Below are 17,892 nucleotides of genomic sequence, written 5' to 3'. Positions count from 1 at the left end.
CAGCAGCAGAGGGTAGACTGGGAGTCACCAGGCACTGGGGATGGGAAGGGACAGGAGATGCTGGCCAACAGACACCACACTTAGACAAGAGAGATCCTGGACCTACCGCACAGCAGGGTGACCACTGGCGCTAACAACACACCGCACACCTGGAAGCTGCTGTGAGAACAGCTCCTCAATACTGTCTCCAGACAAAGATACATCTGTTAGAGACGGATACTGTCTGAGTTGAGTGAGAGCCGCCCGCCCCCAAAGGCTCTCAGGTGGGAACACTTGGTATCCAGTTGGTGGAACTATTTGGGAAGTATTAGGAGGTGTGTCACTGCAGGGATGGGCTTTGAGGTCTCATATATACTCAAGCTATGTCCAGTGTGGTACACAGTCTCCTTCTGCTGCCTGCAGATCAAGATGTAGAATCTCAGCTCCTTCTCCAGCACCATGTCTGCCTGCATGCTGTCATGTCTCACCATGATGATAATGGACTGAACCTCTGAACTGTAAGCCAGTCCCAGTTAAATGTTTTCTTTATGAGAGTTGCCATGGTCATGTTCTCTCTTCATAGCAATAAAAGTCTTAACTAAGATACACACATAGAAATTTTAACATATTTCCCTCAGGAAGTAATAGACAAAAGCAAACAAAAATAAAGAAACAATGACTTTATATTAACACAAACAAATTAATAGAAAGTTGTTATGAGAAACAAGTTGTTTGCATAGTTTTAAAGTTTACTTAGAGAAAGCTGCAATTCCAATCAAGTGATCCAAGTAACATCACCAATAATGGAACATATCAAAATTGTGCACTCTCCAGCAGAATTCAATAAAAATACAGCATCAGTATTGATATTCCAAATTTACAAAACCTTGCTCTTAAATATTAGCAAGTAAAGCCCCAGATTAAATCTGCAGCATCATGAAAAATAAATAAGAGATCTCATGAAGTCAAGGAAAGCCTAAGGAAGTACTCCACTGGAGATAACTAACACAGTGTACTCAGCACCAACATGCAGGCTAACAACTGTCTGTAACTCCAGTTCAGGAGAGACTAGTGCCCTCTTCTGGCCTCCCTGGGCACTGCACACACTTGGTGCACAGCAAGCTAAACATTTTTAAATCTTAACACTCATACTTAACACTCATTGGGCTACAGCTAAAGTCTTAAATACATTATTTCTACAGCACAGAAAATATCAATTATTCCTATTTTGTCTTATACATCAAAGACAGTCCTGAAATTTGAAAACTAAATTTCACTTATAAACAAAGGAACGAAACATCTAAACAAAATATTACCAGTGTGCCTGGCATGGTGGCACACCTGTTATCACTGTCTTTAAGAAGCAGAGGCAGGAGGATGGAAAGCTCAAGGCCAGCCTGTACTACACAGTAAGACCCTGTCTCAAGAAGGAAGGAGGAAAAAGCAATAGTCTGAGTGTGGTGCATTAAAGGCATGCACCTTTAAACCAGCACTCAGGAGACAGATGCAGGTAGATCTCTGGAAGTTCAAGGACAGCAGGTCTACATATCTAGTTCCAAACTAAGTATGGATTCACATTGAGATCTTGTCTCAAAAAAAAGCAATAGGGGCCACTGCTTTTATACCTGTTCGGATATGGTATATTAAAATAAGGAGGGTTAGGGGCTGGAGAGATGGTTCAGTGATTAAGAGCACTTGCTGGCCTTGCAAAAGTCCCAGGTTAAATCCCCAGCACCCACTAGTGGCTCACAACCATCTGTAACTCTAGTCCCAGGGAATCCAATGCTCTCTTCCAGCTTCCGAGGATACCAGGCATGCACAGGTACACAGACATACATTCAGGCAAAACACATATTTACATAAAATAATATTTTTAATTAAAAATAGGAGTCATTCTAGAACTTGTCCCCTTATTTATTGTCTCAGCCTTTTAAGATATTTAAGTCTTATGAAGTTATTTGAAAAATTAGCATGATGATCCTAAACACTGTTCAATATCAACACGACATAAAGAAAACGCACCTATATTTTTTTCTCATAGAAAATGCTACCCTAAAATGTGGACACCAGTTCAGACAGTCAAAAATTAATTCTACAGCCCGATGCTCTAGCTGCACTAGGGCATATACATTCTTGGCCTAAAGTTCTATATTGTGCTAGTAATGCTATAATTTCAGTTGTCTGATGACCGATCACTACCTACTTCTCTGAAGTAACAGTCTCGGGCTGTGGCTGCACCCAGCGCTGCGGCACTTGCCTGTACAGGGCTCTAGGACCGTTTCCAGCACCATAATGTAAATACTTTTTAAAGTAACAGCTGCAAAACTTCTGAAATGATCCCGAGTCTTTCCTGTGCTCCTTTGAGTCCCGTCTCCAGTCCAGCCTCCAGGAGAACTGCGCTCCTTTACACTCACCCCCGTGAGGAGCTAGAGAACCCCTGAACGCTGTTTCCCTGACTGACTCAGAAGGACTCGAGAGATGCGGTTACAGTGAGACGGGACGGTACCTCACAGTGCTGGCGGGAAGCCTGGATCTCACATTCGTATTTGTTCTTCACAGACTCCAGGCAGAGCTCTCTATAGATGCCTGCAACCAAGCACAGTGATTCTGATTATGTCGGCAATACAGCGTCCTCAGTGCTTCCCTACCGTCGTCTCCACATAGTTTATAAGACGACTCAATAAGAAAGGCACAAGTGATTCCAACTTTACCCTTGGGAAAAAAAGACTCAGTCAAAACGCATAACAAGGAAGATGAGAAAGTAAGAGTTCGTGAGCTAGGAAGAAATCACATGGCTACTTTTTGTTGTGCCTCATACTTCTAAGAACACTCCTAAATGTTCGCTAGAAAATGGTCAAAATAAAAAGCACAATCCTTTTCTGATGAAAACAATCCTCAGGTTTCTCCTAACAGAAGAGAGACAGACAATAAACTCTGGTTTCATCGGGCATACATAACCAAAGCAAGAAATGGATACTTTACTGTATCCAAACTAGTCTCTTCAGAGTCCAAAGCTGGAAGACGACTAACTGTGTGAGGGACAGAACAAGGCAGACCATTTGAGAGTGCTCCCAATGGGCAGAGGCCAAGTGCTGGCCTCACAGGGAACAAGGGGACATAAAACAGGCAGCAAGACCATGCACATGTGCACATGCAGACTGGCAAGCAGGTAACTCTAGATGGGCTACTCAAGGCCAAGTCACAGGCGGCCTGGGGACATAATCAGCTGTCTGAACCATCAAGGAGGGTAGCAGATACCTGGACCTATGCCATCCGCAACATATTCACCCAAACAACGCCACAGAACCAAAGCGTCACAAAGTGTACAAAATGTCTCACGCTCCTACCTGCGACCTTCGTGCGGATCTGCATATTTTCTTGTAAAGTTGCCAGCGGTTCCAAATACTCTGGTGCTTTACCAGCTATGACCTCTTGGAGCTTTGCATCCACCTGACTCAACCGTTCTTTATAAAGTCTTAACAAAGCAAAAATTAAGACATTAATTAAAATGCCCAACAAAGAAGAGCAACATGCCACCCCCATGCATTACTATTTTCTAGAAGTGCTCATGTTCCAATAACCTATCAAATGCACTCCGGCCTTGACTGCAATCAGAAAATTCACATTATTTGACTTTATATACATTGTAATATTCAACTAGATACCAGTCCAAGGTGTTTTTTAAATTGGTATCACTCTTTAGTCACAACAAAAAAATGCAATTAAACTTCAGGCTCAGCGGCCTTTGTCTGTTGTCTAAAACTACTGGGGAGGGGAGTGAGGAAAGAAGATGGACTGGACAACGCAGCAAGAACCATCTCAAAACAATAAAAGTGGAAAGAAAACGAAATGACTAGTTTGAGACTCCCAATCTTTGTTTTAAATGGACAACAATAAATCAAATCTAAAAGGAAAGGTTACTTTAAATACTAAGCTTAAAGGAAATAAGGAAATCACTTTTAATAGTTTGGGTATTGATTATATTATTGTCACAGTAAGTAAAGTAAAATGAGCTGGTGGACGAAGAGATGAAGAACGGAAGCTAAGCCCAGCTGGCCCCACACGAGGCTGCTGCAATCCCAGCATTTGGAAACGGAGGCAGAAAGAGCCTAAGTCTGAGGCAGTCTGGGCGATACGGTGAGCGCTGCACGGCCTGGACTCCGAGGCAATAAACCACACAGAAGTGAGGAGCCAGTGTGGAGGCACACTCGGCGGCGATGCTAAAAGGCAGAAGCAGGAGGACCGCCAGCTGGAGGGCAGCCTGGGCTACACCTTAGGCCCAGTGAGTAAAGGCATTTGCTACCCAAACTGATGGCCTAAGTTTCACCCCCAGAACCACAGGGTAGAAAGAGAGAACTGGCTCCTGCCACTTGTCCTCTGGCAGACACCATGGTACAAATGCACACGCACACACACACACACACACACACACACACACTTAAAAAAAAAAAAAAAACAACCAGAGGACGCAGGTTCAAATCCCAGCACCCACATGATACCTAACAACTATCTGTAACTCCAGTCTAAAGGTATCTGACACCCTCTTGTGGCCATCACAGGCATTGCACCCATGGTACATAGACATAAATGTGCGTAAACCACAAATACACATAAAATAAAAATATAATAAAATCTAAAAAAAATAAATGCTTTCAAAAAGGATGAAATGAAAAATTGGTAAGGGGTCTCTATTGTCCCTATTCACGAATATGCTTACAGATACTGTAGAAAGAGAAAAGTTGGGGAAATCCCCTTAATTTAAAGCTAGGAAAGTAGCTTAGCAATAAATATAACACTTACCTAGAATGTACAAGGCATGGGGTTCACTCAGCAATACCAAGTGGGGGGAAAAAAAAACCTTACCAGTTGATGTAATAGTCAGATTATCAAAAAGATTCAATATGTGAGAAAATGTTTATTTCTGAAAATAATTCCATAATATAGGGTTCTTTTTAACAGGAAATCCTATTAATTTTTTTTTGTTTGTTTTTGCTTTTTCAAGATGGGGTTTCTGTCTTGGAACTTGCTGTGTAGACCAGGCTGGCCTCGAACTCCCAAACCCCCCTGCCTCTGTCTCCAACAGGTTCATTCTTAAATGGCGAGGCAAGTTTGAGAGTTAACGTAATCAACAGTCCACTTTTGTCTACATGGTCCCTCAGCAACAACAACATAGAGTGTGGCTAACTGTCAAAACAATACTCTCCTACCTCTGGGTTAAAGTTTCCTGGGCTCAAAATACAACCATAAACATATAACGCCAGAAGTATGATATGATTGATAGTTTTTTTAAATTATAACAGATTTTAAAGAAAACTCACTAAAACGTTGACAGAAAGGTAACACACCTGAAGAACATCAAATATATACAAAATATTGAGAGAGCTCTTTGAATTTTGGATGGAATTTAAATGAAGAGGATATAAATTAATAAATATATAACTTTTAAAGACAGGGTCTCACTATGTACCCCAGGCTAGCCCGGGACTTTCAATCTTCCTGCCTTACCCCCTGGCACTGGAGTTACAAGCATATGCCATCCTGACCAGCTCATCTACCCTTTCCAAAAAATAGATTCCTTAAAAATCAATAAAAATTCTATAAGCTTGGGACTCAAGCTCAAATTCAAGAAACACACCCTTTGACAGTAACTATCCTATTACAGAGTAAATGCTCAATCATTAGCTCATTGTCAAGTATTCAAATGAATGAGGGGAGCAGAGAGATGGTCCCAGCACCCAGGTGGTGGCTCACAACCATCCCTAACGCTGGGTCCAGGTGATCTAATGCCCTCTTCTGACCTGAGGGCACAGGGCATGCATGCAGGCAAAACGCATACAAAAAATGAATAAATCTAAATTTGAATAATGTTAGTGACTGAAAATGTTAGTGACTGAGAATCTGGTACAAACCCCCCTGTCTTTTGAAGGCAGTGGAAGATGTCACCTACACACTCCAGCTGGGCTGGAGGCTTTATGCAGATCTCTTCAGTGCTCTAGGATTCTAGACCCGGAGGAGCAGCACAATTGTATCATTCCCTATCTCTTCTAAAGCTTGAAGACACCCGACAGAGATACAAAGTATGAGGGGCTAAAAATAGGCAAGGCACTTGGAGCAAGATGGAAAAGCAAAGATTTTAAACCCAATGCAAAAATTGCCTTTTTTTTTCTGGTACACAGTCCTATAAATCAATTCCTCAAGTGTGGTGGTAATCTAATTGTACTGAAATGTGATTTTGATTGTATGTTAATAAATAAAGTTACCCGGGGGTCAGAACTATTAGAGCCATAGCAAGAGTGTGGCGGTGGTGGCACACGCCTTTAATCCCATAGATCTCTGTGTGTTCAGGGATACAGCCAGCATTGGAGACACACGCCTTTAAGACCTGGGGGGCTGTACATACAGACAGTGACGAGGCAGTCACGTGTTTGGGTTTACAACCAATGAGAGGGCAGAACAAAATACTATAAAAAGACGGACAGACAGGATATAGCTCTCTTTTGGGAAGCTGGGACACTGCAGGAGGAAGGGTGAGATTTTAGCTCTGAGCTCTGACCTCTCAGCTTTCTCTTTTACATTGGTTCTGTGTTTCTTATTTAATAAGACTGTTGGTTACATCTACACTCAAGAATGAACATTCTGCCGGGCAGCGGTGGCGCACGCCTTTAATCCCAGCGCTCGGGAGGCAGAGGCAGGCGGATCTCTGTGAGTACGAGGCCAGCCTGGTCTCCAAAGGGGAAAGGCGCAAAGCTACACAGAGAAACTCTGTCTCGAAAAACTAAAAAAAAAAAAAAAAAAAAAAAAAAAAAAAAAAAAAAGAATGAACATTCCTGTGTGATGATCATGGATGTACTTTTAATACATCCAGAGATGAAAGAAGCTTGGAAGGGGAACTAGTTGGTGATCATAGTTGAACCAGCAAAGCAACATGGCCCAGGTGAACAAGATTGGATTCAGTGACTACTTGCAAAGCTGTCCCACATAGGAGAACTTAAAGCAATCTTCCGTTGCTGGATAGCTCTAAAATACACTGCACAAGATTGGCAGGTAAATCTTAATGAACTGCATAAAAATTCTTCATTTATGAGCTACTTCTGCTAAAATATAAAGACCTAACTTTGGGCCCATAGAAACATTTCAGTGGTTAAGAGTGAGTACTGATCGCTCAGAAGGCCTGAGTTGGTTTCCGCACACATCAGGTGGCTCACAGCAACTTGCAGGGAAGCTGACTTCTGACCTCCAGGAGCACCTGCACGCCCATGTGTCCAGAGCTACCCCCAACACACCCTGTGCACACATACACATAATTAAAAATAATTTTTTAAAGCATACACACATGGGGCTGGAGAGATGGCTCAGCGGTTAAGAGCACTCACTGGCTGTTCTTCCAAAGGTCCTGAGTTCAATTCCCAGCACCCACATGGTGGCTCACAGCCATCTGTAATGAGATCTGGTGCCCTCTTCTGGCCTGCAGGCATATGTGCAGACAGAGCACTGTGTACATAATAAATAAACAAATCTTAAAAAAAAAAAAAATTAAAAATAAATTAAAAAAAAAAGCATACACACACATTTGCTTCCTCTTTGCCAGGATGATACTAGATAAACTCCCTATGTTGCCCAAATGGAATCAAACTAATTTTAATTTAAAATTAGCAATGGAAATCTTTTATTTAAAGAGTCTTGCTATGTGGCCTAGGTTTATCTGGAATGGCCAATCCACCTACCTCTCAAGGGTTGAAGTTACAGGCATGACACCAAACATGCTAAAATAATGTAAACCTGTACAATAAAATATGATACTGCCATGTGATAGTGGTACACACCTTTAATCCCAGAACTCAGGAGGCAGAAGCAGGCTGATCTCTATGAGTCTGAGGCCAGCTGGGTCTAAATAACAAATTCCAGGACAGCCAGGGCTATATGGAGAAACCCTGTCTCAAAAGACAAAAACAAACAAAAATGTGTGTGTGTGTGTGTGTGTGTGTGTGTGTGTGTGTATACACACTCACATATATACATATATATATACATATACATATATATATATATACATATATATATATATATATATATATACACACACACTCTTTGTATTTTTAATATGTTAAACTAGGAGAAAATAATACTCATATATTCATCCCTAATCCCAAAGAAGGAGAAGAAATGGCATTAACAGGATTAATATGGTAAACACGTTGTCTCCCCACCCTGCTTGGGGGACTTCACTGAGCATGATGTTGGACACTTGCAAGCCCAGTACTCAGAAGATGGAGGCAGAAGAATGTCAGCTTTGAGGCCAGGCTAGGCAAGACAGCAAGATCCAGTCTCCAAGTGTCTTAGTTAGCTTCTGTTGCTGTGATAAACATCATGACCAAAAGCAACTCAGGGAGGAAAGGGTTGATTTCATTTTACAGCTTAGAGTCCATCATCCAGGGAAGTCAGAGCAGGAACTCAAGGCATCAACCTGGAGACAGGAATCAATGCAGAGATCATGGAAGAATGCTGCTTGCTTACTGGCTTACTTCCCAAGGCTTACTCAGCCTGCTTTCTTATACACAATAGGACCACCAACCCAGGAACAGCACCACGTATCTTCAGTGGGATGGGCCCTCCCACATTAATCACCAATCAAGAAAATGCCTTACAGATTTGCCATAGCCCAATCCTATGGAGGCATTTTCTTGATTAAGATTCTTTCTTCCAGAATGGAGAGATGGCTCAGTGGTTGAGAGCACTCACTGCTTTCTCCAGAAGACCTGGGTTCAATTCCCAGCACCCACATGGTAGCTTACAACCATCTATAAGTTAAGTCCAGTTCCAGGAGATCCAATGCTCTCCTCTGGCTTCCACGATACCAGGCACACATGTGGTATACAGACATACATGCAGGCAAAATAGTCATACATAAAAAAATAAAATAAACCTTTTCTTAAAAATTTCTTCTTCACAGAAGAACCCTACATTGTGTCAAGTTGACAGAAAAAATAGCCAGCACACAAGGAAAAGAAGAACTCCTAAGAGATCCACTTCTGGGGCACCAGTTGCACAAGCGTTCTGGCATTAACAGGGAAGTGGAGGGGTGAACGGAAGTGTGGTGACGCACAGCTGTGATGTCACCTATTCAGGAGGCCGGGCAGAAGGGCAGCAGAGTAGAGGCTAGCATCAACAATTTGCCAAGAGTCCTCTCTCAAAATGGGTTGCTGGTGTAGCTCAGTAATAGAGTGCTTATCTAGCACATGCCAGGCCCTGATTCAATCTCCAGGACCAAAAGCAAAAAGTAGGTCAAGTGGGGAGAAAAGTTGATATCTCTTAGGCACCTACCACATGCCAAGCAAATGGCAAAGAATTTTACATCCAGCTCCTTGTGGTGGTCTGAATAAGAATGGTCCCCATAGGTTCATATATTTGAATGCTTAGTTGTGAGGGGTTGGCACTACTTGAGAAGGATTAGGAGGTGTGGCCTTGTTGGAGGAAGTGTCACTGAGGGGGTGGGCTTTAAGGTTTCAAAAGCCTAAGCCAGGTCCAGTGTCCTGCTCGCTTCCTGTTGCTCTAAGCTACTTCTCCAGCATCATGTCTGCCTGCACACTGCCATGCGCCCTCACATGAGGATAATGGACTGAACCTCTGAAACTGTTAGCCAACCTTAATTAAACGCTTTCTTTCATAGGAGTCTCTTCACAGCAACAGAACACTGATGAAGACCCTCCTTAATTTTCACAGTAGATTGTGAGATCATGAACAGCATTGTTTTTATGGATGGATGGACTTATTTACTTAAGTGGCTGGACATCAAACAGGGCTTTCTACCCGCCTGTGCTCAGCAAGCTCTCTACTGAATTCACCCCCAGCACCTTATCACCTTTCCATCTGTTCAGAAAGCCTGATTTACAGTATGGTGGTTTCCAGAAAACTGGGAATCGATCTTCCTCAAGACCCAGCTATACCACTCTTGGGCATATACCCAAGTAATGCTCAATCGTAACACAAGGACACATGCTCAACTATTTTAATTATTTGTAATAGCCAGAACCTGGAAACAACCTAGATGCCTCTCAACTGAAGAATAGATAAAGAAAATGTGGCACATATACACAATGGAGTACTACTCATCAGTAAAAAACAATGACATCACGAAATTTGCAGGCAAATATCATCCTGAGTGAGATAACACAGACTCAGAAGGACAAACATGGCATGTACTCACTCATAAGCGGATACAAGATATAAAGCAAAAGATAACCAGACTACAACCCACAGCTTCAGAGAAGGTGGCTAATGGGGAGGACCCAAGAGGGATGCATGGATCTCCCTGGGAAGGGGAAATAGCTGAGATCTCCATGAGTAAACTGGGAATGAAGGGGGGCAATGGAGGGTAGGGCATGGGGGATGAGAACATAAGGGAATGGGATGATGGAGCTGGAACAGGGACGAAGTAGGAGAGCAAGGAAAGAGATACCATGATAGAAGGAGGCATCATGGGGGTAGGAAGAAACTAAGTGCTAGGGAAGGTCCCAGGAATCTACAAGGATGACCCCAACTTAGACTACTAGCAATAGTGAAGAGGGTGCCTGAACTGGCTTACCCCAGTAATCAGATCGGTGAATACCCTGTCATCATAGAGCCTTTTTCCGGTAACTAATGGAAGCAGATGCAGTGATCCACAGCCAAGCACCAGGCCGAGCTCCAGGAGTCCAGTCAAAGAGAGAGAAGAGGGATTCTATTAGCAAGGGGCATCAAGATCATGATGGGGAAACCTACAGAGATAACCTAACCAAACTAGTGGGAACTCATGAAATTTAGACCAACAGCTGTGGAGCCCCCATAGGACTAGATTGGCCCTCTGGATAAACAAGACAGTTGTGTGGATTGATCTGCCTATGGGGCTCCTGGCAGTAGGATCAGGATCCATCCCTGGTACATGAGCTGGCTTTTTGGAGCCCAGTGCCTATGGTGGGACACCTAGCACAGCCTTGATACAGGAAAGGGGCTTAAACCTGCCTCAACTGAATGTACCAGGCTTTGTTGACTCCCTGTAGGAAGGCATACCTTGTTGGAGGAGGAAATAGGGGGCGGGTTGGAGTTGGGGAAGGCAGGAGGGGTGGAAGAAGGGAAGAGAGGGGAACCTGTGGTTGGTATGTAAAATGCATAAAAAATTCCTTAAAAATAAAAAAAAATAATTAAAAAAAAAGAAAACATAGAGTCATAAATAAATAAATAAATAATAAAGAAAGCCTGATTTAGGAGCTGGAAAGATAGCTCAGCAGTTAAGAGCACTGGCTGATGGGAGTTTGATTCCCAGCATTCAAATGGAAGCTCACAATCATCTGTATGTAATTCTAGCTGCTGGGGATCTAATGCCCTCTTCCTGGCCTCCATGTACATGTGATACACAGACACACATGCATGCAAAACACACACATGCACATGCGTGCAGCAAACACACACACACACAAAGAACAATTTTCTAAAATGCATTCAAATCTGATTCAGAGCTCTTCCACTCCATAACAATTTCTCCAAAGAAAAGAGCCTTTAGTGGAATGCACATGTAACACCAGAGGCAAAAGGCCAGACTTCATTTGCTAGTTTCTGATAAACTACGGGAACAAAAGCCTCTCTGAGCATCAGTTTCCTCACTACTAACATGGAAGACTACCCTCCAACCTTACAGAGCTGTTACAAGGAAATTAAGTAACACACGTGAAATGGATGATATACACCCCATTCAATGTTAAGATATAAAATCGAATTACCAAACAGAAAATTGGGGGACAATACTCTATTTTATCCTCAAATTTTAAACACGGTCTCAGTCTGGTGGCACCGAGCTGTAAACCCAGCTACACTAGAGGTAAGGTTAGAAGGATCACAAGCTCAAGGCCTGCCTGAGCTACAAAGGTGAGTTCAAGACCAGCCTGGCCAACTTAGCCAGACCCTGTCTCCAAAGAAAAAGGAGGGATCTGGGGCTATAGCTCAGCGGCAGAGCACCTACTTATCATGTGCATAGTTTCGTCTCCAGCACCAGAGGGGGAAATCTTCAGCCAATTATTTAACAAAGGAACAAATAATGCAGACTAGGACCAAGGATGCAGCCACGCACACACTTGAAGCGCCAGCACCCACACGCCAGTCACCTACTCCATCCCACCCCCAAGAACTTCTCGCCTCAAAACGCTGTTTAGTTAATGAGGTCTCCTAACGCCTCCTTCAGATCAGATCTGTCTGTTCCCATAAAACACAGAAGGGAACACAGCAAAGACTAACCCTCTCGTGCTAGTAAAGATGCCACTTTGAGACTCGGGCGACAGTGACCTCCTGCGATTGGTACTTACTGATCTTTGAGATCTGTAAACTGTTTCTCAAGATTGGACATTTCATCTAGACATTCCATTCTTCTCCTTTCACAGTCTTCGTCATCCATTTCTGTCAATAAAAAGACAAAAACGGGAACTATCAAAGGTCAAACGTCAAGGCAGGCCTGGGAGCACTCACAGGCCCGGGCCCCAGAGCTTGCGAGGTACAGGAAAGAGGGTTAGGAGTTCAAGGCTAGGTACAACCGTATGCCACATAGCAAGTTGGAGGCCAGCCTGGGATACATGAGACCATATCTCAAAAAACAAAAAAGATAAAACTGTTTCAAATATATCTGTAGTCCAAATAGAAAAAAAAAAAATGCTGTAATTTGAAGTTGGACATCCAAGGTCTATATTAAACCTTAAAGGAAAATAATTTTTATCCAAAATAATTACCACTATAGAATTAATTTAATGACAGATTAGTTAAAGCTCCAGCAGTCTCTAGAGCTCCTGGTGTTTATCCATTTTTTCAGTCTTCTTAAAGGACTTTAAAAGCTATGTCAATTAAGTAATTAACCCACTTTTGGTTTTACAGTAATTCTTGAGAACTTAGCACCAAAAATGACTATGCTCATAAAATGTCACTAGTCAAAAAACACATCTGGAATTCTTTCTTCACAACTGCAACGTGTCAGCTATGGTAGCACATGATTTGTAATCCCAGCACTAGAGAATTTGAGGCGGGAAATGATAAAGTTTCAAAGCCAGCCTGGGCTGAAGAAAAGAAAAAAGAAAAACCAGAGCTGGAAAGATGTCTCAGAAGTTAAGAGTGAATACTGCTCTTGCAGGAGCCCCAAATTCAGTTCCCAGTATCCATGCTATGGCTCACAACTGCCTGTAACTCCAGTTCCAGGGGATCAGATGCCCTCTTTTGGCCTCTAAACACACCATACACATACACATGATTCAAATGTTTTTTTAATCCTACAAATAAATAAATAAATAATAAAAATGAAGATGGAGGTGGAAAAGTCACATGGCTGATTACCCCATCACAATAAAAAAAGCAACTAATTGCTAGGCAGCTGGCACAGGCCCTTAATTCCAGCACTTGAGAGGCAGAGGCAGGTGGATCTGAGGTCGAGGCCAGGTTGGTCTACAGAGGGAGTTCCAGGCCAGCCAAGGCTACACAGTGAAACCCTGTCTCAACAACAACAAAAAACAAACTAATCGCACTACATGGAGCTTAGGGAATCCTATGCTGACACTCATCCTCTCACTGTTCCCTCTCTTCACATCACTGTCAGTCAAAGGGAGAGAGCAAAGGAGGCAAAAGGTAAGCCAACTTTTAAAGACAGCAACCAGTAATTACCAGGTCTGTCCCATGCCCCCATCTTCTATTTTTATATCACATATATGAAACACATCAAAATAGATCTGCATCTTGATCTCCATCAAAGAAAGGGTCAAACTATGAGAAAGAGTCACAGCATGTATAGTTATTTTCACATAGCAAGGAAGTATATGATGATAATTTTCTAAAACAAATTGAAGTATCTCTGCTTCTTGATAGCCTCCTCTGTAGGTCTTCAAAACTCAACTGGAGATCTAACTCCACGTAGAGCACAGGCCCAAACTGTTCAGGGGTTTGGCAGGGATCAGGAGGGACATGACAGGGACACAGGATCGCGCACGCGCACGCGCACGCACACGCACACACACACACACACACACACACACACACACACACACACACACACTTGGTCCCTCAGGGCTTCCTATCTTCCAAATTCTGTAGGAAGTTTCTGTGTCCCCAGGATCTGCTCAGTACCAGGTGAAAGAGGAAAAACTGAGACACGTAATGTGCCTCTAGGTGTGGTAGAATAAAAATGGTCTTAGAAAAAGTAAAACTGTAAAATGCATTTAAACGATATACTTGCACTTAAAAAATTGACTTTTAGTTCAAATCACTATTATGATCTTTGTAAATTATGTTTTTTTTAGAATGAGTTTTTTTTGAACATGTTAAAAATCATGGCAATGTAAATATTAGAAGGAAAGAATTATAACACATTTAATGGGAACCTGGCTCCCATTAAAACCCAAGAAGAACATGGGCCGGAGAGATGACTCAGAGGATCTGAGCACATAACTGTTCTTGCAGAGGACCCAGACTGAGTACCCAGCACCCACACTGGGGGGCTCACAACAACTTGTAACTCCAGCTCCAGGAGATCCAATGCCTTCTTCTGGACTCCATGGGCATCCTCACTCATATACCTGTACCTACACACAGACACATACATATACACATAATTAAAAATAAAACCTTAAAAAACAAACAAACAAGAACACTTAATATTAAAATGCTTTGCTCCTGGGCTACATAGCACAACCCTGTCCTCTATATCCCACCAAAAAAAAAAAAAAAAAAAAAAAAACATTTTTCAGATCCAAGAACTGTATTTACAGAGTATAAATGTGAAATCCCTACTTCATGTTAAGTAATTCACTAATTTTAGCCGGGCGGTGGTGGCACACACCTTTAAATCCAGCACTTGGGAGGCAGAGCCAGGTGGATCTCTGTGAGTTCGAGGCCAGCCTGGTCTACAGAGCGAGATCCAGGACAGGCACCAAAACTACACAGAGAAACTCTGTCTCGAAAGGAAAAAAAAAAAAGAATTTGCTAATTTTGAAGTCTCACCTTCTTATCCCAGGCGGGTTCCAGTGTTACATTTCCATCTGTCAGTTCAGACATTCTTACATAAACAGACGGAATACTCAACAGCAACATGATCCAAATACTTTATCCTCTATCTTCAACTCAAGTCTTTTCCTTTCCGTTAGTGCTGATGCTACCCACACCTCTCCTGTGTCTGAACTTTCCTCTTACCTTCACTCCTAAAGTGGGACTCCTCAACTCCGTCTTTAGCGTCTTTGAAATCTCTCACAGCTACAGCTTTCTTTGCCTTTGCAAGCTTGCTGGTCTCCCAACCAAACTGGTTTTCTCATTCTCCAACAAGCCTTGAACTCTGGCCTTTGCACCTTTCCTCACATTCCTTCTCCTATATGAACTTCCACCTTAACTATCCCAACCCAGATGCTTCAAAATAAGGCAATCCCTTCTTCCTCGGGTAAATGTGCTGACCACTCAATTCTGGGAGTGTTTCCTCTGCCTCTGAATGCCTCCAGCACTGTGTACATCCAACCGTTTATTTGGCAACTTACAACAGTATTTCTAGATATTCTTATTAACTCTTTGAGAATTGTACAATGTATTTTGAACATATTCGCTCCCCCTCCCCCAACTCCTCCAGCTCCACCCACCTCCCTACCAACTTCAAGTCCTCCACTTTTCCTTTTTTGGAAAACCATGTAGGTCAGTTTGTTTTACCCAGCCATTCCTGGGTTGGAGCCTGCCCTCGCAAGAGGCTGACCAACCAGGGGTCATGCTATTAAAGAAAAGTGACTCTCGGCCAGGCGGTGGTGGCGCACGCCTTTGATCGCAGTACTCGGGAGACAGAGGCAGGCGGATCTCTGTGAGTTCGAGGCCAGCCTGGACTCCAAAGCGAGTTCCAGGAAAGGCGCAAAGCTACACAGAGAAACCCTGTCTCCGGAAAAAGAAAAAAGAAAGAAAAGTGACTCTCTCCCCACACTCTCAAACACCAACAGCTTCCTCAGCCAGGGGTGGAACTCCACGCCCACCTCCACCCCTTCATCCTGGGATTTTTTCTGGATTCAGTCTGCTCAGGTCTGGTGTATGCTGTCACAACTGCCGTGCGTTTGTCTCTTTGGCGGCTCTGTTGAGTAAGGAAATCACTGTTCTTCACCTGAGACAAGATAATACCTCTATATGTTTACACCTCATGCTGAGTAGTGCCCAACACTGAGCAAAAAGTCTCCCTCATAAACATTTACTTTTGGGTGGCTGACTATTGCCATTACATTCTTCCAGGGAGGGGTGTATCTGTCCATTTTTTTCTGACAGCAAGCCCGAAAAAAAAGGTGTGGTGTGACAACACACGGTCGTTAACGTGTTATCAATGCTTCCCTTAGAAACATGGCCAAGACCAGGGTTAGCGGAAGAAACCCTTCTCAGTCTCCATCATATGGTCAGACAGAGAAAGACGCAGAAAAAAAATCACCAATACCGATCATTTCTGAATGACAATTATGAAAGATTCGCAAAACGTATTTGTAATGTTAATCTACCTCCCCCATCAAAAAAAAAAAAAAAAACCATAAAATATAAATAAAGGAATCAGAAACAGCCCAGAGTTACAAAATCATGAACGCTAGAAGATTCTGGGAATCTGGGAACTGCCCACATCATCCAGATTTAAAAAAAAAAAAAAAAAAAACCACGAAGATTCGAAATCCTCCCTCAGGCTGGTCCCTTCTTGGTCTTGGAAACTTTGGGGACCTCCTATGAATGGGAGGGAGAGTTGCCAAGTTAGTCCCCTCGACAGCACCGATGACCGTACTAATGACAAGCTGACCTACAAGCAAATGTTAACGAGTTCCAAGCCCGCCAAGGACCAAGGCAAATCCATCCTCGGCGCCCCCGACACACACACGCTGACAAGGGTGGCGGACACGGGACTTTTCCACGGTCTTGCAGACCAGCCAGCGGGGCATTCCACTCCCGGGTGGGTAGCCCCAGGGCACCGCCAGGCGACCGTAGGGCAGGGCCCCACCCGTGGACAGAGCCCCCTCGGGTCCCCACAAGTCAGCGCCCGGCCCGCCGAGCCGGACGGAGAGCCCGAGCTGGCGGCGCCCCGCAGCTCCCGGGTGCCGGAGGCCGAGCCAGTCCCCGCCCCTTCCCCGTCTCCCCGCCCCGCGCTCGCAGCAGGACGCGCCGCCCGGCGTGAGCACCGCGGCCTGTCGCGCGCCGGGCGCTGGGACCCGGCGTCCCTGCCCAGCCGGGTCGCGCACCTGAGCTGTCCCCATCCTCGGAGACCGACGAGCTCTCGGTGTCCTCGTCTTCGGAGCTGCTCCCCTCGTTCTCCGCGTAGTCCACCTCCATCTCATCGTGATGATTCGTCTCCTTCTTATCGCCTCGGGAATGGACCGGCATTTTCCAGCCGCGCCGTCGCTTCCCACTCCCTGCTCCCAGCCCGGCCACTGCCGCTTCGGGGAAGGGCGCGCCGAACGCCCCGAATCACCCGGCCGCAGAGCTCGCTCCGAAACCCTCGACTCCTCCCCACCCCCGGCCCGGGCCTCACAACCTAACCCGCAGGCTGTGCGCTCCGAGCTCTGCCATTGGCCAAGGCTGTCCGGGAGCGGGGGGCGGGGCTTGCCTTGTAGACAAACGATTGGTTGTCTGTGATTACGGCGCGGCCTTCTGATGTATGTCGGGAGTTGTAGTCCTTAGGCCTCGGAGCTTCAGGGGCTATGGGTTTCTAAGGTCCAGCTGCCTGCATCGTTCCTAACTTCGGACTTCAAGTCCCACAAGGCAGGAAAGCTGACATGCTGGGACGCAGTTTATAAACTAAACAGAAACAGATTGTGCTGATTTGGTCAGTATTTATCCTTTTCCCGCCAAGTCGTTATCTGATCTCCCTAGCTACGCAAAATGTGAAAAGGTCCTTTGCCTGAAAGGGTCTTTCCTTACTCT

At 44.2% G+C, this 17,892-nt stretch overlaps 1 protein-coding gene across 1 annotated transcript in view; it reads right to left on the bottom strand.

The window, feature by feature from the left end:
* Brms1l (BRMS1 like transcriptional repressor) overlaps positions 1 to 17,528 on the bottom strand; it is a 39,910-nt gene extending 22,382 nt beyond the window's left edge. The window contains exons 1-4 of the mRNA XM_028869743.2: positions 17,211 to 17,528; positions 12,312 to 12,402; positions 3,327 to 3,454; positions 2,486 to 2,565 (exon numbers count right to left, since the gene is read on the bottom strand). Coding sequence (XP_028725576.1) covers positions 2,486 to 2,565; positions 3,327 to 3,454; positions 12,312 to 12,402; positions 17,211 to 17,352 — 441 coding nt within the window. The 5' untranslated portion in view covers positions 17,353 to 17,528. The remainder of the gene's footprint in view (positions 1 to 2,485; positions 2,566 to 3,326; positions 3,455 to 12,311; positions 12,403 to 17,210) is intronic.
* Positions 17,529 to 17,892: the final 364 nt, after the last annotated feature.

This window comes from Peromyscus leucopus, chromosome 14, assembly GCF_004664715.2.
Source record: "Peromyscus leucopus breed LL Stock chromosome 14, UCI_PerLeu_2.1, whole genome shotgun sequence".
Taxonomy (NCBI): domain Eukaryota; kingdom Metazoa; phylum Chordata; class Mammalia; order Rodentia; family Cricetidae; genus Peromyscus; species Peromyscus leucopus.
This window is presented reverse-complemented; position numbering and strand designations above follow the sequence as displayed.